The 23,747-nt window shown below is 38.2% G+C and overlaps 1 protein-coding gene across 4 annotated transcripts in view; it reads left to right on the top strand.

The window, feature by feature from the left end:
• The window catches only part of scube3 (signal peptide, CUB domain, EGF-like 3), a 482,583-nt gene that overhangs the window by 335,481 nt on the left and 123,355 nt on the right, over positions 1-23,747 (top strand). For all 4 annotated transcript variants that reach the window (XM_039748670.1, XM_039748668.1, XM_039748669.1 and 1 more), the window contains exon 6: positions 16,738-16,854. In XM_039748670.1, the coding sequence (XP_039604604.1) occupies positions 16,738-16,854 (117 nt within the window). The remainder of the gene's footprint in view (positions 1-16,737; positions 16,855-23,747) is intronic.

Raw genomic sequence — 23,747 nt, 5'->3', positions numbered from 1 at the left:
TGGACATTGGGGGAACGGTGCTGGAGGCACTGGGAAGTGCACTAATTGTAAATATATTGTCAATAATCGTGTGTTGGGTGAACTTACGATGTCTGCCTGTGTGTGTCCGGGCCAGTGTTCACAGACTGTATATATTCAGACTTTGCTCTCTTTGTTTTCTTTTATACTATCTTCTACTGGTATTATTATTCTTTAATAAATACCAAGTTGTTTTTAACTTTGATACTTTGTCTATATATTATAAAGGATGGCTGGGGCCCTCCTGAGCACTAGATGGCATCCTTGGAGTGATTCCAGACCTCCCTAACGAGCCGCCTTCATTCCTGGAGCCAGAGTTGGGAGGAAGAGGATGAAACTTGCCAAAGGAGGAGTAGAGGTGGAAGAGGAAGGCAAAAAAAGAGAAAAGAAGAGAAGAAAGTGGTGTACTCTTGTGCATTCTACGGTGTGCTGGGACTGTGTCGGGGGAAATGATTTGGGAAGAGTTTTCCCCCACTTAAATAAACGTGTGTTGTGCTTGAACTTGTGCCTGGTGTCTGTCTGTGTCAGGTTTGGGGTGCAGGTGCACGACCAGGTGGTCACAATATCTATAGTGATTGAGGTAATAAAGTTGATATTTAGAGCACCTGGAGTAGTAAAGAAGTGACATATGATCTGAACTGCGAGGTTTATCGGCTGAGGGGGAGAGGTCATTCAGTAGTGAGCAGTACGTTAAAGTAAGACATTAGTGGTTGATAGATGGCCTATAGCCAAGGATGTTGACCCTTTGTATGTTTAAATATTCTTGGAGTAATATTTAGTTTAGAGATATATCTAAAACATTGTACGTTGTCTGTGCCAATGGTAAGTCTCTTGAAGTACTTGGGAAAAGACGAGCTGTGTATGTCATATTCATACGGCATTTGTGTGGGGAAAGTGCTAGTGAGTACTGGGCTATTTATACATCATACAGTACTTTTGTGGTAAGGGTCTTTGTGTATGTGTATTATCTATGTGTGTGTTAATCTTAAGGTGTGAGAGTAAACCACTGTGATAACAAATTTGAGAAAGTCAAGGGTAATACCGCAATAATACAATCTAGTTACCTGTTGCTCAGTTATCAACCTTACTAGATGACCTAAATTTGTTTAAATTCAAAGAAATGCTTTATTGTACTCTAAGGTCATAGCGAACTATAATACTCACTGAGTTTCATCTACAAGCTCTGTGTGAGCCAGCATGGGTCTGCTTTAACACATGCAGTACATCACCCTTTGCCACAATCTCCCAAATCTTCTCTGCCTTCCTTTATGAGGAGCATGAGTTGCTGTGCTTAAACTCTTCTGTTAGGTTCAGTTTTTAAAGTTAAAGAAATTGTTAAAGTAAGCACCACACTTCACAGATGCATGACACCAGAAGGACAAAAATATCCATATCCATAGGGAGTGCAGAGGCTATACTCAAGTCTTGAAACTGAACAGCTTCTAGGCCTTAGCTGCACATTGATATCACGTTAATGACAATCAATAAGCAAATAATTTGCTACAGTAACAGTGTAATAGACTGAGATAAGCTTTTTATTATACAGTATTAATCAAAAACAGAGCACTTTACGGCTCCTGATGGAGTTTTCTATGCTATTTTCTATGTGTCGCATTAAAATAAAATGCAAACTAGAAGGCATCAGAACCAGCTGCAGTATAAAGGTAAGAACTGCTGCCTCATAATCAATAAGGTGTAGGTTTGAGCCTGGATCCTTTAACACTTTGAATAGTGAACTGTTATTATTATTATTACTGAGTCTGTAACACCTGGTGTAAATTTTGTAAAAGATATCTCTGAAGTAGTGCTGGGCGGTATGACAAAAATTCTATATCACGGTATTTTTCAAAATTATACCGGTTTCACGGTATTCAATGGTATTTTTTTCTGATGCATGAGTGGATTTTAATCACATTTTCCACTGCAATTACTGCAGTAGACTGGCTAAGAAAAACCTATTAGTATTAATACAGGTTTACATGGCCCCATAAAGTGATAGTTTTCAAGGGGATGGCACTAATGAAGAGAAGAAATCATATTGCATGACAGTTGCAATCAAAATATAGAACCTTTTTATTGAACAAATTTTGCAAACAACATAAACTAAAATGTTGACAACATATTTTCAACCATCCAAAGAGGCATTTAGACTTAGTAAAATATCCAGAGGTGCTTGTCAAAAGTTGTATTGCACTGAACATGTCTTAGAAAAGGAATAAATAGTAAATATTTTTTGTAAACCAAATACACTTTCTGTTAATGTTAACAATCTCTGTCCACTGACACGTTAAAGTGACTTTTTAAACAACTTTACCATCATTAAACTGCATAATATTTAAACTAATAAATAATAACAAAATAAATAATAGTGCAACTTCCAGTAATAATACTTTTACTTCAAGACTTCAAGCCCAGGTGCATTACACAGTATTCACCAAATAAAAATAAAATAAAACAAGTGCAACTTGGTGATGACATCTTTACCAACTGAACCATCATTAAAGCAGATTGTATTAATATGGACCTTGCTTCAAGCTAAACTATATACACAAATAATAAAACTGCAACTTGCATTTATAATGCTATTTGTAGTAAAGCCCTACGGAATTGTATTAGGGCACAGTGACGATAAAAAATACAGACACGGGGAAAAAAAAAAAAAAAACTACTGTATATGTCAAGAATAAAGTTGACATGTTGACTTTACTTTTGACATTTCCACTTTAATCTTGACGCTTTTGTCGAGATTAAAGTCAACATTTCCACTTTATTCTCGCCGTTTATGTTGAGATTAAAGTCGACATTTTTACTTTATTCTCATAGTTTACTTTGTAATTAAGGTAGAATGTCGTAAACTAAACTTCATCCTAAAATCAATGTTTAATTTACTAGATTTTCTCAAACCCCATCATAAGTTAATGTAGCACATTAAATGCTTTGTGTTGTGTTCCCCGACCCAGTTGTTAATCGCTACACGCTTCTTAAACTGACTTCCTCTACACTAAGAGGTGGCGCAGGCATCAATCGCCGCACAGAATCTATTCACTTCATGATATTCCTGCTGTCTAAAAATTTAGAATGCTATGATACATACTTGATATCATTTTCAGGATGAAATGCATTAAAGCAGGTATTAAACATGCACAATAGTGTGGCGGTAGTGCTGCTTCCTCGCAGTAAGGGGTCCCCAAGTGTACGTTCAGTGTAGAGAACTTAATGGCAGGTGTGACAAGGCTCCAAAAAACCTGATGTATGAATAGGTGTCGCACATGTTTAACTTAATTATTGTGTAAATGTTGGGTTCGTGATCTGGTGTTCGGAGACACAAACACAGAATTCAATGGATGTTCATCTGAGCGGGCTTTCTGTATTGCATGCATGCTGTCTCTGTCTGACATACCAACAACAACAACAACAACATTTATTTATATAGCACATTTTCATACAAACAGTAGCTCAAAGTGCTTTACATATTAAAGAATAGAAAAATGAAAGACACAATTATAAAACAAAATAAATCAACATTATCATCAAATAAGAGTAAGGTTCAATGGCCAGGGGACAGAAAAACAAAAACTCCAGACGGCTGGAGAAAAATAAAATCTGTAGGGATTCCAGACCATAAGACCGCCCAGTCCCCTCTGGGCATTCTACCTAACATAAATGAAACAGTCCTCTTTGGATTTAGGATTCTCATGGAAGGGCTTGATGATGATGATGGTCACGTAGACTTCTTCCTTTTAATCCGTCCATCATTGTTGGAGCATCATGAAGCTTTGAGTAGGCGGTGGTGGCTCAGGCCACCACCACAAAGAAACCGGAAAAAGAAACAGGAAAGAGAGTAGGGGTCAGTAGCGATTTTAGAGCCACCATGAATAGTTATTTTGAGGAAATTGAACATATAGAGTATCAGGATTAAGTTAAATTAAGATTAAAATGAGGTTATAAAAGGCCATGTTAAAGTAATGTGTTTTCAGCAGTGTTTTAAAGTGCTCTACTGTATCAGCCTGGCGAATTCCTATTGGCAGGCTATTCCAGATTTTAGGTGCATAGCAGCAGAAGGCCGCCTCACCACTTCTTTTAAGTTTTGTTCTTGGAATTCTAAGGAGACACTCATTTGAGGATCTGAGGTTACGATTTGGAATATAAGGTGTCAGACATTCCGATATATAAGATGGGGCGAGATTATTTAAGGCTTTATAAACCATAAGCAGAATTTTAAAGTCAATCCTGAATGACACAGGTAACCAGTGTAGTGACATTAAAACTGGAGAAATGTGTTCGATTTTCTTTTCCTAGTTAGGATTCTAGCAGCTGCATTCTGCACTAGTTGCAAACGATTTATATCTTTTTTGGGTAGTCCTGAGAGGAGTGCGTTACAGTAATCTAGTCGACTGAAAACAAACGTGAACTAATTTCTCAGCATCTTTCAGTGATATAAGAGGTCTAACTTTACTTATGTTTCTTAAGTGAAAAATGCTGTCCTAATGATCTGATTAATATGTGATTTAAAATTCAGATTACAGTCAACAATCACCCCTAAGCTTTTTACCTCCGTCTTGACTTTTAATCCTAATGTATCCAGTTTATTTCTAATAGCCTCATTGTATCCATTATTGCTGATCACTAAAATTTCAGTTTTCTCTTTATTTAACTTGAGAAAATTACTATTCATCCATTCTGAGATACTAGTCAGACATTCAGTTAGTGAATCAATAGAATCAGGGTCATCAGGAGCTATTGATAAGTACAGCTGTGTGTCATCAGCATAGCTGTGGTAGCTCACGTTGTGCCCTGAGATAATCTGACCTAACGGAAGCATGTAGATTGAGAATAACAGCGGACCCAGGATAGAGCCTTGTGGAACACCATATTGGATATCATGTGTCTTGAGTTGTAATTCCCACAACTAACAAAAATTTTCTCCCTGTCAGGTAGGATTCAAACCAATTTAAGACTGCCAGAGAGGCCCACCCATTGACTAAGGCGATTTCTAAGAATGTTGTGATCAATGGTGTCAAATGCAGCACTCAGATCTAAGAGGATGAGAACAGATAAATGGCCTCTGTCTGCATTTACCCGCAAGTCATTTACTACTTTAACGAGTGCAGTTTCTGTGCTGTGATTTGTTCTAAAACCCGACTGAAATTTATCAAGAATAGCATGTTTATTTAGGTGGTCATTTAACTGCATAATGACTGCCTTCTCCAGAACTTTACTTAAGAAAGGCAGGTTAGAGATGGGTCTAAAATTTTCAAGAGCTGAGGGGTCGAGATTATGTTTCTTAAGTAGGGGTTTAACTACAGCAGTTTTAAGACAGTCTGGGAAGACCCCAGTATCTAGTGACAATTTACTATGTCAAGAACATTATCAATTAGCACGCCTGATACTTCTTTGAAAAACCTTGTTGGTATCGGGTCAAGGACGCAGGTGGAGGGTTTTAATTGAGAGATTATTTTCTTTAAATCAGGTAAATCTATCCTAGTGAAAGAGTTTAATTTGTTTATAACAGGATGCTGGGGTTTAGGAGGATCCTTAGTGTTGGGGAGATATACTATTATTATTATTTCTAATATCATTAATTTTTTGATTGAAATACCAAAACTCCAGTTCCTATCCTTCCTTTTTCTTTCACCACACAATAAATCACCACACGATAAATGTTTTTGTGAAATTAAAACTAGTCATAAGCTTAGACCACGAAGTGTTCAGAACTTTAAAAAAAAATCTTCGTTATACATGTTTAATTATGCCATCCATTCAGGGTTGCACCCATCCCAGCAAGCATTGTGTGCGAGGCAGGAGCAAATTCTGATTGGGGCGCCAGCACATCGCTGGGTGAATACGAGCAATACATACACTAGCAGGGTTAATATAGCATAACAAAACCCCACATCCTACATGACTTTGAAAGGAAATTGAAGCACACCGAGTAAACCCACCAGAAAAACATGCAAATTCAAAGCAGGGAACACCTGGGACCCCTTTGCTGTGAGGCAGCAGTGCAACCTCCATCATACCGTGCCTCCACATGATTAATACATGCTTTAATGCATTCTATCATTAAAATTATATCAAGTAGTTATCTTAGCATTGTAAATGTTCAGGGAGGAGGAATATCATGAAATTAATTTATTCTATGTGCTGCCTGCACCTCCTCTTAGTGCAAGAGGAAGTCAGTTTAAGAAGCACGTAGCAATTAACATGGCTTCGGGAATACACACATACACACACACATCCATGCACGAAAATGTAATTATTTGAAACCTCTATGTCATTTGAACATGTTTTTTTTTTTCAATGTTGCCTTATCTCCACGTTACAGTGCATGGTACTGCAAATGTAGAGGGACTTCTGATGTTCAGGCACATAAACCTTCAGCATGGTGCTGCCAGATCTAAACACTAGCATGGAGAATTGCTTGAGTACTGAAGTAACACTAGCTGCAGGTGGAAGTTGCTGTCGCACTTCATTTATGATGCCAAGTAGTGAAGGCGATGTAAAGTAGTCTGTTATTACAGTTCTGCCTTTGTCCAGAAACGGCTCCATAAGCTTTATGACCAGTCTCGGAATTATTTTCTTCCATGGGGTGACCAGGATCTTTTCTTAAATAAAGAGTGTACATGCACATGTACTTTGTCTCCAAATCTGATGCAATCCAAAGCTTTATGCCAAATTTGGCAGGTTTTGTTGAGATGAATTGCAAGAAAGGACAACAGACCTTGGTTGGAAACAGTTGCTCATAAACAGTAATATGTTACCCTGGGTTGTAACTCAAAACACAGTTCTCAACAAAACATTGCCAGATGTCAGAGATCGCGACAAATCTGTTGTTTTTTACACGTTCTGCACGGGTGTCTTTGTTTTCAAAGCGTAAATGCCGCATGATAGCCTGATTGCCAGTACAACAAATAATTCTGATCAGGCATCAACCACAGCACCAACTGTGGTCATTGCTACTCTTGTGAAAATAATGGAGATAAATGCCTTCAACTCGGAGAGGGAGAGGCAAGTTTGTTGAACCACGTGAACATGACCTGAATAAAAAAAAAACACTAACTTTTACAACTAGCAAAAATTTACACCAGCTGTTATGGACTCAAATCAAATGTATGCTTTTATTATATAATAGTAATAATAATAACAGCTCACTACTTTAAACAGTAAACGCAGGAAGCATCTGAGATCAAAGCTGCAACCTCTTGATTATGAGACAGCAGACATGTCCCCTTTATTTAGATTAATATTTGGGCTTTGGTTTTTACATATTGACAGCAACATATAAATTGAATAATTTCTTTTTCTTCAGTTATATTCTTCATTAAAAGCGCTATTGTTTATTTGATATTTGGACTTCAGTCTTCACATATTTTTCACTTCATGTCAGCATTTTGTCGTTATTACTATAATATGAAAAAAATTTTCTGTTTTAGTTATGTATTCAACATGTATTGCCTCATATTTCTTATCATACTAGATTTGTACAGATTGTTGTAGACACGGAACACACATGAAATGTATGTATTCCAAATAACAATATATCATTTACCCAGTACAATTCCAGACACCTAACTCCCAAATAAAGCGACTTCAGTTCTGACAATTTTGCCTGACTTGACTTCACCTGATGACAAGGTGCGAGGGAATTTAAGGTGGCCCGGCATTGCAAATATTTTCATAGGCTACTGGGATTCTAGTGTTAAAGCCAGGCACTGAGCTATAAAAATAAATGTGTTTCCCATCGTTTAAATCTGTTAGCTCTGTGATCCCCACCCCACCCCCCTGCAGATACTGCTCTGAAGTTAATTCTTTGATGTTTTTATTCTTAAGTATTGAAAAACACCCCTCCATCAAAGCTCACTACATTGATTCACTGAAGGTCAGATGGGGGCTATCTCCTCCAGTCATAGAATTGTATTACTGGCCCTTTAAACCTCAGAGGATTATCTCTCCCACATGGCCTCTATCAGAGCATCCAACAGAAATAAATTGTACTGCTTATTATTCTTTTTCCACTCTCCCCTTTCTTTCCAATAAGGTGAAAGCACTTGACACTGTAGTTGGTACCAGTGATGATGCAACCACCACATGAAGTGGGTGGGAAATTCCATGGGACCCCTAAGCATGTTCCTTTTTTTCCCCAAAAAAGGCCACCATTTCATGTTTACCAGTCCAAGCAGCAATTGTATGTGATTAGGATTCAAATCGCTGATCGTAATCCTGTCCTTGAAATGGAGGGTAGCAGCAGAAAGTATGCTTTCACTGAGCATAATATTAATGTTGGAATGCAGCAATTAAAGTTCTGAGCAAGTTGGGTCAATGTGTATTGTTGGATGGTAGAAAGCAAAGCTCAGAATGAGGAGATGATAAATTCTCTTTTGTGTATTTGTGCCAACTGTCTCTGTGCTAATTATGTACTATTTTTTGTTTTAATTGGTAAATTATTCACTGATTTTGTACTTACATAAGGTTGTCAAAAATGCAGTAAACATAATATATATAATAAATGCAGTATGTAATGTAAAGAAGGCTAAGCCAGCTGAGACACGTTCACATTCAGGCAGTCGCTGCTCATGGGTGCTGGTGCCATTCGCCCCTTTGCATGCACTAGTGTCACTCAAGGCAAAAGGTATTATTTATCTATCTTAATGTAAATATGTAAGTGCTATTGATTGATTCTGTCATAATTTTAGGAGAGCTTATAGCAATCGTAAAGTAAAATTTATTTATATTTTGAATGACAGACTGTGCTTCTTTTATAAAGATCAAACTCATGCTATAATTTATGCATCAACTGAAAGCTGTTATTGTAATTATTATTTTAATACACCTGATAACAGTAGAAACAGCTGAAAGATTTTCAGAAAACTAAGATTGATAAAAACTGTTTGAGATCAACTTTGTCAGAAATAAGTCTATATCAAGGTTGGTAATTCTCTCAATTGAGAAGAAAGACAAAAAATAGACATAAGAAAAAAGAAATCTAGAAAGAAAAATGCGTCTAGCATGATTATATAATTCGTTTACCAATATGACTACCATTTATGACAATTCAGTGTATGCTTTCTGTCATACACATGAGTAAAAACAGCATATAAAAACTAAAGGGTCCATTTCTCCTGAGGTGCCTACTTAATAATAAGATCCATGCAGCAGGAATCTGAAGTTACTTAACATTGAAGTCTATTCAGTTAAATAAATAAATAATCTACAAATATTTTACCCAGTATTTTAATTTTAGGTGGCCTGTTCATGTTTGTGAAATAATATATTTACAGTGTCATCCTGTTATACAACAATTAAATATTTGATGTACAAAATCCTATTTCAAAAATACAGTTTAACATACAGTACAATCCCTCTTAACTGGCCTTGCATTAACCAGCCGACAATTTTAACCGGCCTGTTAAAATAAAATAAAATAAAATAAAAAAATGTTAATCATAAGTTCTTCTTTATATGTATGCACTTCCTTCTTTCCTGGAAGGTGAGAGGTATTTTAAAACCAGCAAACAACAAAACTGTGTTCAAATTAAATAAAGTGTATCAAAAGTCTTCTTTAAATAAATAATCCATTAAAATGTGTGAACTAGTGGAGTTTAAAATCCATTAGTAAAAAAACAAGTCCTTTAAAATACAACGCAAACGAGGTTAAAACAATGGCTGGAAGCAGTGTCTTAAAATCCAAAGCACGGTGCCTTCTTCTTTCTACCTGGCAGCTCCCCTGCTTCTCCTATCGGGTTTCGCAACAGGGGAGTCGCCCTACCTGCAGGTGCAGGTGCAGCTGCCTTCCACACTGGTCCGGTAGCCCTCCGATCCCTGGCTAAGTCGGGCTCCATATGGACCGAGACTTGGGTTCTTGCCAGCCCAAAGCCTCCACAACTGCTGCTGCCTTTCGACGGCCAGTCGTCTTCAATACTGGTCACTCCAGCTCCGTGATCGCTGAGCTGATTGGCCACACATACCACGCCCCCTCGCTAAACCGCAAGTGCGGCGATTATTTATTTAAAAAGTGCCCATTTTGACTTGAGCTGTGGACCCTCTACACCACACTGTTGTACGAGAAAAAACCCGTGTGCGAAATCGTGGATGAAGCCTGGTGGATATGGTTTCTTCACGAACGTCGAAGAGGTACAGTACATCCATCCATCCATTATCCAACCCGCTATATCCTAACTACAGGGTCACGGGGGTCTGCTGGAGACAATCCCAGCCAACACAGGGCGCAAGGCAGGAAACAAACCCCGGGCAGGGCGCCAGCCTACCACAGGGTACAGTACATACCTTAGAAATATTTTTCTACATGAAAATAGGTATGCGTCGGATTAACCGGCCAAAACAGCAACCGGCCATGGGTCCAGTCCTGAGGGATTGCACTGTGTCTACATTTTATTAACCCTTTTCCTGAAGTCTTTATATTTCCTTTCCTTTATATTAAATGGGAGTCCTCCTCAATATTTTTTCACACAGGCCCCCAATATATTAGCTACATCACTGGTTGATACCATTATTTCTTATGCTCTCCAAGTATTTGGGCATATCTCTGAGATGACATTACTGTTCTCTGTTCTTTCTCAGTGCTGGTTGTAATTTCAGTGAGTGGGTCATCTTTTTTCTCTACAGGCTGCAGTGTATTTGCACACTTGGTGATGTACTATGTAACCGAGGGATTGAAGAATTTCAGTCTCTCAGGTCCAGATGTGCGATTCCCTTCAATTATTTGGTTTTGTTCTTCCAGCTTAGGTCGGTGTTTAGGACATATGGACTCCCATTAAACTCTACTGTCTCGTACATCCCCTTTTCTCTTTTAATGTGCCTTTCATTTAAATACAAAGAAACATTTTCTTTATATTCACTAATTTTTTAAATTTCTCTCAAATTCATCCTTGCTATTTTTAATTAACAACGTGATATCCCAAACAGTCCATTTATCAATATATGCCCTACGCCACAACATTTCATCTAACAGTCCTGTAAACTTTGTCCATGTGTTCTGTGAATACCTTGTTATGGCATCTCATTTGTCCTTTGACTCTCTCTTTTAAATGCTTTCTCTCCATATTCTTTTGACCCCTGAAACATTGCTATTGCTGAACTTTTCACTTTTTGATTTTCTTTCTCTTCTTTCCAGTGGACACTTATAATGTTGGCTTTACTGATAGCAAAGTTACTCTTAGCCTCATGCTGGAAACATTCTGTCTTTTTCCCTAACTTGGAAATTTACTTTCCATAATCTCTTACTTTTAGACCTTTCTGCCATGTGAATTAGTTGCTCATCCATCTTAACTCTCCTATTCTAGTCAGTGAGTAACAATGTTATATACTATTTGGAACTGGAAAAAATCTAATTCGCACCTAAGAGGATCTGTACAAAACTTTTTCAAAAACTGTCAGGATCTAATCAATAACATTTTACAATAAACATTTAAATTGAGGAAGCAGGTTCTCTCCCATCTTTTACTCCATTTACCTTTATTCATCTATTAATTTATCTATTTACTTATTTTTACTAGCTTAAAGTTTTACTCTGATGGCCTAGTTCTCTTTCTCAGGGGTGGGAGTTGTTAGTTTTCAACCTTTTTGGTTTTTTTTATGTAAAACTTGAGTTATGGAATGTTATTTGATTTCGTAAAATAAAATCAATACAATTATAAAACAAATAAATAAATAAAAATTTAGACTTGGTTTGCTGCAGTCCAATTGCTGAAGGGCTGGGAAGAGGTTGATCTGTGAGACATATTTCTTTCCTTACCTTTCTCATCTTTTTTTACCTCTCTGCTTATTCTCCTCTTATTTGAAAGAGGCTCGCATCTTGGCTTATACTTCCGGTTCCATGTGGTTTCCTGTACTTTTCTTTGTCCTTCTTCTGGGTTTGTGTATTGTCAGTAAAAGGTTGAGAACCAGGTATTTTATGGGAGATGTTGCTTTATTATTTTTTTCTGTTTATTGTAATATTACACTGATTTATTTCTGTCCATTTAAAATGTTATAACCAAAAAATGTATTCAAAACAAAATGATATCTAAAGGCTTTCTTAAATAGATTAATAATAATCAAAATATAATTGTAAATTTAGGCATGCAATCTTGACAGTCTTCATAAACTGAATTTAATCATTTGACCACAAGAGAAGCAGATACGTAAATTTTTAATTCATGCTTTTCTTTTTTATAGACATTGAAAAAAGACTAATAAGATTTTAGCTCAATAAATATACATAAAAGAAGTTTAGACCAAAGTTCCCATTCCCAACATTTAGAATACTAAACTTAGTGAGTGCAAAGGAAATAACTAATTGGAATGTAATGAAAGTGAGGCTCTTTTTAATAAAGCAGAAATGTTGAAGCTCGAGACACTGTAAAGGAGCTGGACAAACTATTGAGGCTCACTGAAATCCATGATGCTTTAAATTCTGTACAATATCCAGCTAAATTCTACCTAAAAAGAGTTGCCGGTTAATGTTAGCTATGTTTAAATTATCCAGGGAAAATATAATATTGCAATAAACACAGTGCTAGGTGTCAGTTACAATTTTTCCAAAAAAGAATTAAGACCTTTTTGAGTGTGCCTTCCTTTTACAAAACTATTTTCTGTAGTTGTTGCTAGGTTTGGGCATTTTTTTATTGTTTTGTATCTGTTTTTAGTTTATACTATCTGTCTTCTGTTATGGGAAACACCATTGATAGCAACAGTAGTTGCATCATATAATTAATGTCAGCAGGTCGTCGCTATTTAAGATATTTTAGCTTCATTGAAGATTCTCGATATCAAGCAGGCTAAATATGCAATTTTAAGGTTTTTGGTGTCTGATATGTGTGTTGTTTTTGACTACAATCTTTGGCATTTTATTGCTAGGCATTTGTTGGTTTTTCTGGTTTTGATCTTTTCCAATGACTAGAGTATGATTATTTTCTAGACTATGATTGTATGGCAGTATCTTTAAGAAATAAAAAAATAAGCTTTCACATAGTGACAGACTTTGAGTAATAATAAGTTTGATGTTTTTAGTGATTATTCTCTAGCTGTCTACAGAACAGAGCAATTCACATTTGGGTATCAACATGGAATAATGTCAATAATGGTGCTTAGAAACAACTTTTCATGTTGAAAAATATATACTGGATGAAACCAGTTCTCTGAAGCTGAAGTTGCCCCAGGGGAAGACAAACAATGAAGTGAAGTATACAGCTGGTCTCCTCTCTCAGCAAACTCCATGACGTCATCAGCACCTTAGATAAGGCTCATCCCTGGCGACTTTAATCAGTGCAATGTACGGACTGTACTCCCTAAATACCACCAACAAGTGAACATTCCCACCCGTGAGAAGAACACACTGGATCATGTTTACAGCAACATATGCGGTGCATACAGGGCTGCACCCCGTCCCGACTTTGGACAGTCAGACCACATCTCCCTGTTATTGTACCCGGCCTACAGACAAAGGCTGAAACAAACAAACCCTATCATTAAGCAAGTTAAACTTTGGACCCCAGAGACTGAGAGCACCCTGCAGGACTGTTTTACTCAGACAAACTGGGATGTGTTTAGGGTTGCAGCCACTCTAAAGGACTCTTCTATCAGCATACAGGACTATGCTGAGTATGTGACTGGGTACATTAGCACCTGTACTGACAACATCGTACCCACAATGCCAGTCAGGAAGTTCCCCAACCAGAAGCCCTGGATAAACAGTCAGGTATGCCACATGCTGCATGCCCATTGTCTTGCATTTAGATCAGGCACTGAGACGGAGTACAAAGCTGCGAAGTACAGACCAAGAAAAGCCATCACAGCAGCCAAGAGGCAGTACAGAGAGAAGATTGGAGGGCTTCTATTCTACTGCTGACTCTGGAAGTATGTGGCAGGGCCTACAGCACATCACAGACTACAGGACCATCACCAGCACAATCAGCTCCACAGACAGTCTGCCGGATGATCTCAACACTTTCTACACCCGCATTGAGACATCCAGCAATAGCACAGAGTGGAGACACACACACACCTGGACCACCCAACCCCCCTCCCCTCCCCCGATCTCTTCAGGTCAGGTACACAAAGCACTAAGGAAGATCAACCCCTGTAAGGCAGCAGGACCAGACAACATCCCTGGGCGGGCTCTCAGAGCATGTGCCAACGAGCTGTCTGATATTCTCTGCTCCATCTTCAATTTTCCCTCAGTCAGTGCATCGTTCCGTCCTGCTTTAAGACTACAATCATCGTCACCTTGGCTAAAAAAAGCCCATCCAACTGCCTGAATGACTACAGGCTGGTAGCACTCACTCTAATCATCATGAAGTGTTTTGAGAGAGTGGTGCTGGCCCACATTCAGAGCATCATACCGGACACTCTGGACCCCCAGTATTATGCCTATTGGCCCAACAGGTCCACCTCAGATGCCATCGCAGGTGCACTATATTATTCCCTCTCCCATCTGGAGAACAAAGACTCCTACATCAGGATGCTCTTTGTTGACTTCAGCTCCGCCTTTAACATGGTTATCCCCCATAAACTCACCCATAAACTGTCTGCACTTTGCCTGCACCCCACCCACTGTGACTGGCTCCTAGACTTTCTGACTGGCAGGCCCCCCTGTCTGTCTGGATTGGTAAAAGGATTTCAGCCACCATTATCACAAACACAGGCACCTCACAGGGATGCATCCTCACCCCATCCTCTATACCCTGTTCATCCACGACTGTGTCACCTCCCACAAAGATAACATCATCCTTAAGTTTGCAGATGACACCACAGTGATAGGACTCATTACTGGTGGGGATGAAGCAGCCTACAGGAAGGAGGTAGACAGTCGGGCATCATGGTGTGAGGACAACAACATCACCCTCAACACAGACAAGACAAAGGAGATGATAGTGGACATGAGTAAGGAGAGGAGACCTCATCGGCCACTGTTCATCCGAGGGCTTGAGTGGAAGGGTGAGCTACATTAAATACCTGGGCGTCTACATCAGTGAGGACCTCACTTGGACACTTAACACCTCACAGCTGGTCAAGAGGGTTCAACAGTGGCTGTACTTTCTGAGGAGGCTAAGGAAGTTTGGTATGTCGACTAAGATCCTCAGCAACTTTTACAGCTGCATTGTTGAGAGCATATTGATCAGTTGCATCACTGTGTGGTACAGCAACACTACTGCTATTTACTGCAGATGCCTGCAGAGAGTGGTAAAGACTGCTGAGAAGATCACCAAGTCCCCACTGCCCTCTCTGCAGAACATCTACAACTGCAGAGTCCACAGAAGAACTGCCTCGATCCTTAGGGACACCACCCCATTCTTCTACCCTCAGGCAGGAGGTATAGAAGCATGAAATGCAGGAGTTCCAGGCTAAAGAACTCTTTCTTTCCCAAGGCCATTAGACTCCTAAATAACTTACTGGAGTTTATAACCATGGTTCACCTCATTCTATCTACCTCACACAACTGTATTTGACTTGTCCATCACACACCTACCTGCACATTACACTTTATACTTCTATTCTGTTTTCATACTTTATACTGCCTCTGTTACTTATTATCTATCTGCTACTTATTATTTATGTTTATCTTTATACTTTGGTTTTATCATTTGGTGTGGATAGCAAAGAAAGAATTTCATTGTACAGGGTGAATGTGTTTTCTTACTGTGCATATGACAATAATGGTTTGCTTTTTTTTCTTCCTAAAACAACATGGGTGCATTGTTTTGCAATGTGTGTACAATCTGAAAACATGGATCAATGCTTGATAACATTTTTGTCTTGGAAAATTGACATGTTTGTTAAGTTTTAATGCTTTTGTTTTGAAGTTGGGACCTCTGTACCCTTCATCTCCATTACAGAATGCAAAAGCAGGCCATTTTTAAACAATGATTCACTATAGAGGGCGGCATGGTGGCGTAGTGGGTAGTGCTGCTACCTCGCAGTTAGGAGACCTGGGTTCACTTCCCGGGTCCTCCCTGCGTGGAGTTTGCATGTTCTCCTCGTGTCTGTGTGGGTTTCCTCCCACAGTCCAAATACATGCATGTTAGGTTCATTGGCAATTCTTAATTGTCCCTAGTGTGTGTGTGCCCTGCAGTGGGCTGGTGCTCTGCCCAGGGTTTGTTTCTTGCCTTGTGTTGGCTGGGATTGGCTCCAGCAGACCCCCGTGACCCTGTAGTTAGGATATAGCGAGTTGGATAATGGATAGATGGGCCTCACTTTAGAGTTCAATTTTGTGTGGTATATTTATATATACCTTGATTGAGAAGAAATAACTTTGACCTTATTTTGTGTTTGTGAATGTGATTTTGAAGCTTAGTAAAATTGAAAAAATACCATATTAAATATGAATTGGTTGTTTCATCTCATTGTTCATTTATTAATTAATTACTGTAAAAATTAAGTTGTACTTGAAGAGGTAGAACCATTGTAGATGAAGGCTTTGGGATACACAGTTGAAGTTCATCTTTCAAGTCAAAGATCTGCCCTAATTAGGTAGACTGTTTGGGCATCTGTGTTTTTTGTTGGTTTGTCTGATTCATTTGAAGTATACTTTTACAGCAGATGTGCTTAAAAGAATAATCAGATTGTTTGTAAAGTGGTGTTCATAATTTAAATAAGATAAATGGAAGGATCTGTCATTGAGGGACAAAACTGTGAAATATTTTAGTAAATATGATGAAAGCATATTCCAGTCACACCTCTTTTAAACTTGACTTCAGTTGTCTGTTGCTTTTACTTTTTCAGTGACTTGCAACTATGGAAACGGGGGCTGCCAGCACACCTGTGATGATACTGAACAAGGTCCCAAGTGTGGCTGCCATATGAAATTTGCTCTGCATTCAGATGGAAAGACCTGTGTAGGTGAGTAGGTTTCTAGGTTCTAGGTTTCTTCGGGGTTGGGATTTTTTACCTTATAGTGAAAAGAAGATTTCACTTGGGTAGATGCTTATGAAGTCTACTTTTTTGGGTAAAGAGAGAATACTGGGGAAAGCTTTGGCTTAGCAATATTACCTCCATCTTGAGTTGTCATTTTTTAGCCACCTCTTAAAAAGTGCCAAAGGCTTTTCTTCATTTTAAGGCAGATTACTTTATTAACCAACCACATATAATAGTTGCCAAGTGTACATGCATAAAACCTTCTATTACGTTCTGTATAGCCGGTAAGATGTTTGACATCCATGGAATTATTGATAATTAACTGTTTTTTGTTAGGCTTTGGGCTTTTTTGTGGTATTTATATAATTTACTTAGGCCTTCCTCATTGTAGTTTCTAAATTAAGCATGACCTGAGTAGTCCCATCTAGTTAAAACATTGCCTTTGTATTTTAGAGACCATCCAATTTTTCTTCTGTTAGTGCTTCAGCAAGGTTATGAAAAGAATACCACGTAATATGAATATTCCTTTATGTACAAATATGTTATAGTGTCAGTACTGGTTAGGCAATTAAATAAAGTTACCTTAATATTAACATTTTATTTTTTCTTCAATATTAATCACTGTTGTGAGTAGAAATGGTATTATTTGAGCAGCGGATGGCCTGGTATATTTGTTGAAAAATATTTGATTGAAAGCAAAACCTAGTAAGCATTATTCAGCTTCAGTAACTACCTGGTACTAGTGTTATATAGGAAGCATGTATAGAAGGATGAGTAGAACTACTATAGGTTATTAACATCTTTTTCCATACTGTATTATTCAATTGTGTCAGAATGTTTTAGCTGCATTCTCTTAAAGAATGTACCATTTTCACTTTTGACAAAAAATGAAAAGAATAAATTAGAAATGATTAACATAGTTCAGAAGCATGAAGGAGAGAACTGATTAGATTAATACATTAGAACAATCTAGATAAGAACAGGCCATTCAGCCCAACAAAGCTCGCCAGTCCTATCCACTTAGAAAACCATCAAGTCTAGTTTTGAAATTCCATAAAGTTTTACTGTCTATGACACTACTTGGTAGCTTATTCCAAGTGTCTATGGCTCTCTGTGTAAAGAAAAATGCCCTAATGTTTGTGCAAAATTTACCCTTAACAAGTTTCTAACTGTGTCCGCATCTTTTTGATGAACTCATTTTAAAATAACAGTCTCGACCCACTATACTAATTCCCTTCATAATTTTAAACACTTCAGACATCCATCCATTTTCTAGCCCACTGAATCCGAATACAGGGTCACGGGGGTCTGCTGAAGCCAATCCCAGCCAACACAGGGCACAAGGCAGGAACCAATCCCGGGCAGAGTGCCAACCCACCGCAGGACACACACAAACACACCAAGCACACACTAGGGCCAATTTAGAATCGCCAATCCACCTAACCTGCATGTCTTTGGATTGTGGGAGGAAACCGGGCGCCCGGAGGAAACCCACGCAGACACGGGGAGAACATGCAAACTACACGCAGGGAGGACCCAGGAAACGAACCCGGGTCTCCTAACTGCGAGGCAGCAGCGCTACCACTGCGCCACTGAAAAGACTTAGCTCTATTAATCTTTTTTTCATAATTCATCCCCTGTAGCCCTGGAATGAGCTCTTCTCACTCTTCTCTGGACCTTTTCTAGCGCAGCTATGCCCTTTTTGTAGCCCGGAGACCAGAACTGCACACAGTACTCCAGATGAGGCCTTACCAGTGCATTATAGAGCCTGAGCAGAACCTCCTTGGACTTGTACTCCACACATCATGCTATATAAACTGACATTGTTAGCCTTCTTAATGGCTTCTGAACAGTGTCTGAAAGTTGATACGACTCCTAAATCCTTCTCATAAGGTGTACTCTTGATTTTCAGACCTCCTATTGTGTATTCAAACCTAACATTTTTATTTCCTGTGTGTAATACCTTACATTTACTGACATCTGCCACAAATCTGTCCAAGCCTGTATGCTATCCAAATCCTACTGTAATTATTTAACGGATACCAAATTATCTGCCAGTCCACTTATCTTAGTAGCATCAGTAAACTAAACTAGCTTGTTACCTATCTTTCTATCCAAAACATTTATATATTTTAAAAATAACAGTGGCCCTAGCACTGACCCCTGTGGAACACCACTCTTAACATCAGCCAATTCTGATAAGGTTCCTTGCACCATTACTCTCTGCTTCCTGTGTCTGAGCCAATTCTGCACCCATCTTCAAGCCTCTCCCTAAACTGCAACTTCTTTTAGTTTGATGCCCAACCTCTCATGTGGCATCTTATCAAATGCTTTCTGAAAGTCGAGATAAATAATATCATATGCTCCACTTTGACCATATTCTTTTTTTGCCTCCTCATAGAATTCCAGCATGTTAGTAAAACATGACCACCCTCGTCCGAATTCATGTTGACTGTTCAGAAAAACTCCAGTATTTGCCATGTGCTGCTCAATTTTATCCTTAATAATTCCTTATTTTCATTTTCCTGTAATGTACGTTAGATCTTACTGGCCTATAGTTGCTTAGGATCTGGCTGGTCACCTTTTTCATATAATGGGATTTGCCATTTTCCAGCCCTTTAGAATCTCCCCAGTGTGCAGTGACTTCCTAAAAATATGTGTCAAGGGATTATATATGTACTTGCTAGACTTCTTAACAACTCAAGGGTGAATATTATCTGGTCCTGGTGATTTGTTTGATTTCAGCCTGTTTAAGCAATACTTCTACTTCTAAAGTTTCTAAATCACTTAGAACCTACTTAGTAGTCTCATTTACTGCTGAGATGTTATCCACTTCCTCACTTATGAAGACCACAGAAAAATACAAGTTTAGAGGATCTGCTGTTTCACTTTCTACATCTTTTAATTCTTCTTTGCTATTCTTGATGCACTTCACCTCCTCCTTGATGTTTCTTTTACTACTAAAATACTGAAAGAATCTCTTAGGGTTGTCTTTCATCTTATCTGCTATATTTCTTTCCAGCTGTCTTTTAGCCACCCTATCCTTTTTAATTGTTGCCCTCATGTTCTCATATGCCCTACTATTCACTTTGGAGTTGTTATTCTTATCCACCTAATACAGCTTTTTATTTCTTTGCAGCTTCTTTTTTAACTCTTTATTAACCCATGGCAGAGTTTCTTTTTTTTAATTTTCAATTAATTCCAAATTTAGGTATGTTCCTGTCCTGCGATACAGAGGCAGATAATATTCCATACAGTCAAGTCAAACTTAACAAGGCAACACAAAATTCAACCCCTACCCGAGCCAATAACAAAATGCTATCTATAAAAGGAACAAGAAAGGAAGGGTATCTGTTTCATTGAAAAGGAAGCTTATTCTATAATGTTATTAATTAGATCCTGCCATATTTAAAAAAAGTTTTGAACAGATCCTCTAAGTGAGAATTAGATTTTTTTTCCAGTTTCAAGTAATATAGAACATCAGTTACACACTAACTTAAAGTGGTGGGGTGGAATTTTTTCAGTTGAGCAAGATAAGTCTGTGTGCTAGTAGTGTAATAAAGGCAATTACAGTTTGTTTGTCCTTCTTCACTTTAAGTCCATCTGGCAGTATACCAAACACAACTATTAATAGGTTCGGAGTGATTGTGACACCAAAGCTGTCTGATAGGTATGCAAAGATTTTTGTCCAAAATTTTATTAATTTGGTGCATGCCCAGAACATGTGGCCCATTGTGGCTGGAGCTAGATTGCAATGTTCACATATTGCCCTGGCAACGTTTTGGACAATTTTAGTCGAGATAAATGTGCTTGATAAAAGATTTTAAGTTGAATAATTGAATGCTTTGAGTGTATTCTATGTATGGCCGCCTTCCACTCCTTTTCTGAAATATTAAATGACAGATCCTTTCTCTACTGAGCTCTCGGGTCTTTGAAAGGAAGGGACTTTAAGATATTTTTAGAAATTGTAGAGATGCTATCTTCATGCAGTCTTCAAGACTAATCAATATTTCTTCTAGAATAGAACATGTTGGGAGATAAGGAAAATTGAGCAGGTTCTGTTTAGCAAAGTTTCTAGCTTGAAAGTAGTTTAAAAATTGTGTTGATGAGAAGTTGACATTTAAGCATAATTGTTCATAAGATGCAAAGATATTATTGATGTACAGGTCACTTTAAGTGTTTTAATCCTGGACATTTTCCAGATATATAAAACATTTTTAAGCCTGTTCCACTGCTCCTTGGCTGTCTCTACACTTTAATGCTCATGCCAATCTGTCCTCCTACTCCTTAGACTTTGACACATCTGTTCAAAACTTTTCCAACCAAAGTTAAATGTAACAGTTTTAGATTTTGCATTTGCACTCATACAAACACTGAGAATTTTATTATATTATGGTCACTTGACCCTAGTTAATTAATCACCTCTACATCCTCAATTCTGTGCTGATTATTATAAAATACCAAATCCAGACAGGCTTCACCCTGTGTTGGTGCTTTAACATACTGTGTTAAAAAACAGCCACTGATAACTTGTAAAAACTCCTGCTCTTGTGCCCCCCCATTTGCAGGGTTATCATTGACTGTAATGAGAATACAAGGTAGAGAAATGTTGTGATACAGAGCTTAACATTGTTTATTCATAGCCTCAGGCACAACAATTAAATTTTCTTGTGAACTGTTAACTCAAAATCAGGCCAATACCAGTAAATTTACTGTAGTTGTGTGCATGAATGTGTCTTGTGATACTAGTATCTTCTTTGTATGCTGGTTCATGCCTTGTGTCCAGAACGTAGTTTCTGACTACTGCCAACTCTGTAGTGAAATAAGAAAGTTTAGGAGTGATGAATGGATAGGTGTTGCAAGAAATGAGTACAGGAGTTCCTAGGATTACCAGATTCTCCTGTAACCAATATGAGCCAGTGTTAAATTTTGTTGTTGTAGCTTATAATGAATAATATGTGCGATTGAGAGAGGAGTGGAGACAGAGAAGAAAGATATAGAGAGAGAGAAGAGAACAGAAGAAGAAAGGGACTGTGTACAAGACTTACAACTGGTCTGGATTGGTTTCAGTGTGTAGTATTGTCTTAATTACCCTTTCAGTTAGATGTGTGCATTGTCATTCGGCGCAATGTCACAGTTCGAACAACATGCTAACATCAAGTTAATGTACAAAGTGGGGAAATCAGCATCAAATACACTAGCTGCACACATCTAACTCAAATGGTAATTAAAACAATACTACACGCCGAAATAAATCCAGGCCTGTTGTAACTGGTCTACAGATGTGCTGTGCTCCCCTCCACAACAGTGTGTACGTAATCAGATCTCTCCCTCTCCCGCTATGTCACAATTCCGGGAACTATTTTACTGCGCCACGTTGGTCCAAAGTGAAGAAACTATTCATTATATTAAAGGTCCAAGTCCTTTCGGCGTGTCTTCATCATTGAGATGACAGTCCCATGGGAGGATGCTATCGATGAGGCATTCGAACGGAAGAGGCTGCGATATGCCAGTTTAGCAGCTGAAGCAGAGGGGCGGGGCTGGAACGTCAAAGTGTGGCCAGTAGAGGTGGGATGCAGAGGGTTTGTAGCCAGTTCCACCACGAGGCTATTGAAGGAAGTAGGGATCAGAGGGCAGGTTCAACGGAAGGCAATCAAAGAGCTTGCCACTGTAGCGGAACGGAGCAGTCACTGGCTGTGGCTGAAACGTAGGGACTTAACATGGGCTGCCAATTGATCGAGTGGTGTCACCATGCTACACACACCCGGGTCTGATCAACCAGGGGTGGGCCAACCCCAGCGGAGGGTGTCTTGTGATAAGCGGCCGAAACACCCAATGAAGTCGGGGCACACAACTGAAGATGTATCGCATTGGTTTCATCACGCAATCTGTGGCAAATTTCACTCCACTCAAGGTGACCTCTCCTTTCAACTGTTTTGCTGAAAATTAGGGATTTTAACATCTAGTCCTAGTAAGAAGCATATATATATATATATATATATATATATATATATATATATATATATATATATATATATATATATATATATATTTGTAACCCAGCAGTATAACTGAGACTTAGTTACCTCAACATCCAAATTTTTTTTTGATATCTGAAATTGTTTTTTTTCCAGTGGTCTTTTTTAATTCCAAATCAATGAAACTACAGTTTTTATCATTTTTTAACAAATGAGTTGTTGGGGTAGTACATGCAGGAGTATGCATAAAAATGTAAATATTTTGGGAAGGTATTTAATTTAACAACAATTAGCTCCTCTCAGCTAATTTGAGAGAAAGATGTGAAATTATTTTGAAATCACTGTTTAATTTTGATTCCTAGGTGTGTAAACTACTGTGAAACGGTTAAAGAGAATTTATAAACTGTATGCTGATGTGCAGTGCTGTTTAAAGGAAGTAATATACTCTTAATCAGTTAAACTAATATTCCTTCTTTCTCAGTTTATTCACTGTATCCACGTTTTTTTGACGTTACCCTGTATCTTAAATTAAGTGTTTTGTCCAGTATCTATAAGTACTGTTCATCGTACTAACCGGATTCCAAAAAAGTTGGGACACTAAACAAATTGTGAATAAAAACTTAATGCAATGATGTGGAGATGGCAAATGTCAATATTTTATTTGTAATAGAACGTAGATGACAGATCAAACTTTTAATCCGAGTAAATGTATCATTTTAAAGGAAAAATATGTTGATTCAAAATTTCACGGTGTCAACAGGTGAAATCCCAAAAAAGTTGGGACAAGTAGCAATAAGAGGCTGGAAAAAGTAAATTTGAGCATAACGAAGAGCTGGAAGACCAATAAACACTAATTAGGTCAATTGGCAACTTGATTGGGTATAAAAAGAGCTTCTCAGA

Source organism: Polypterus senegalus, chromosome 3, assembly GCF_016835505.1.
Source record: "Polypterus senegalus isolate Bchr_013 chromosome 3, ASM1683550v1, whole genome shotgun sequence".
In the NCBI taxonomy this organism is placed as follows: Eukaryota; Metazoa; Chordata; class Cladistia; order Polypteriformes; family Polypteridae; genus Polypterus; species Polypterus senegalus.
The sequence above is the reverse complement of the archived record's forward strand: the minus strand, read 5'-3'. Positions and strand labels throughout refer to the sequence as shown.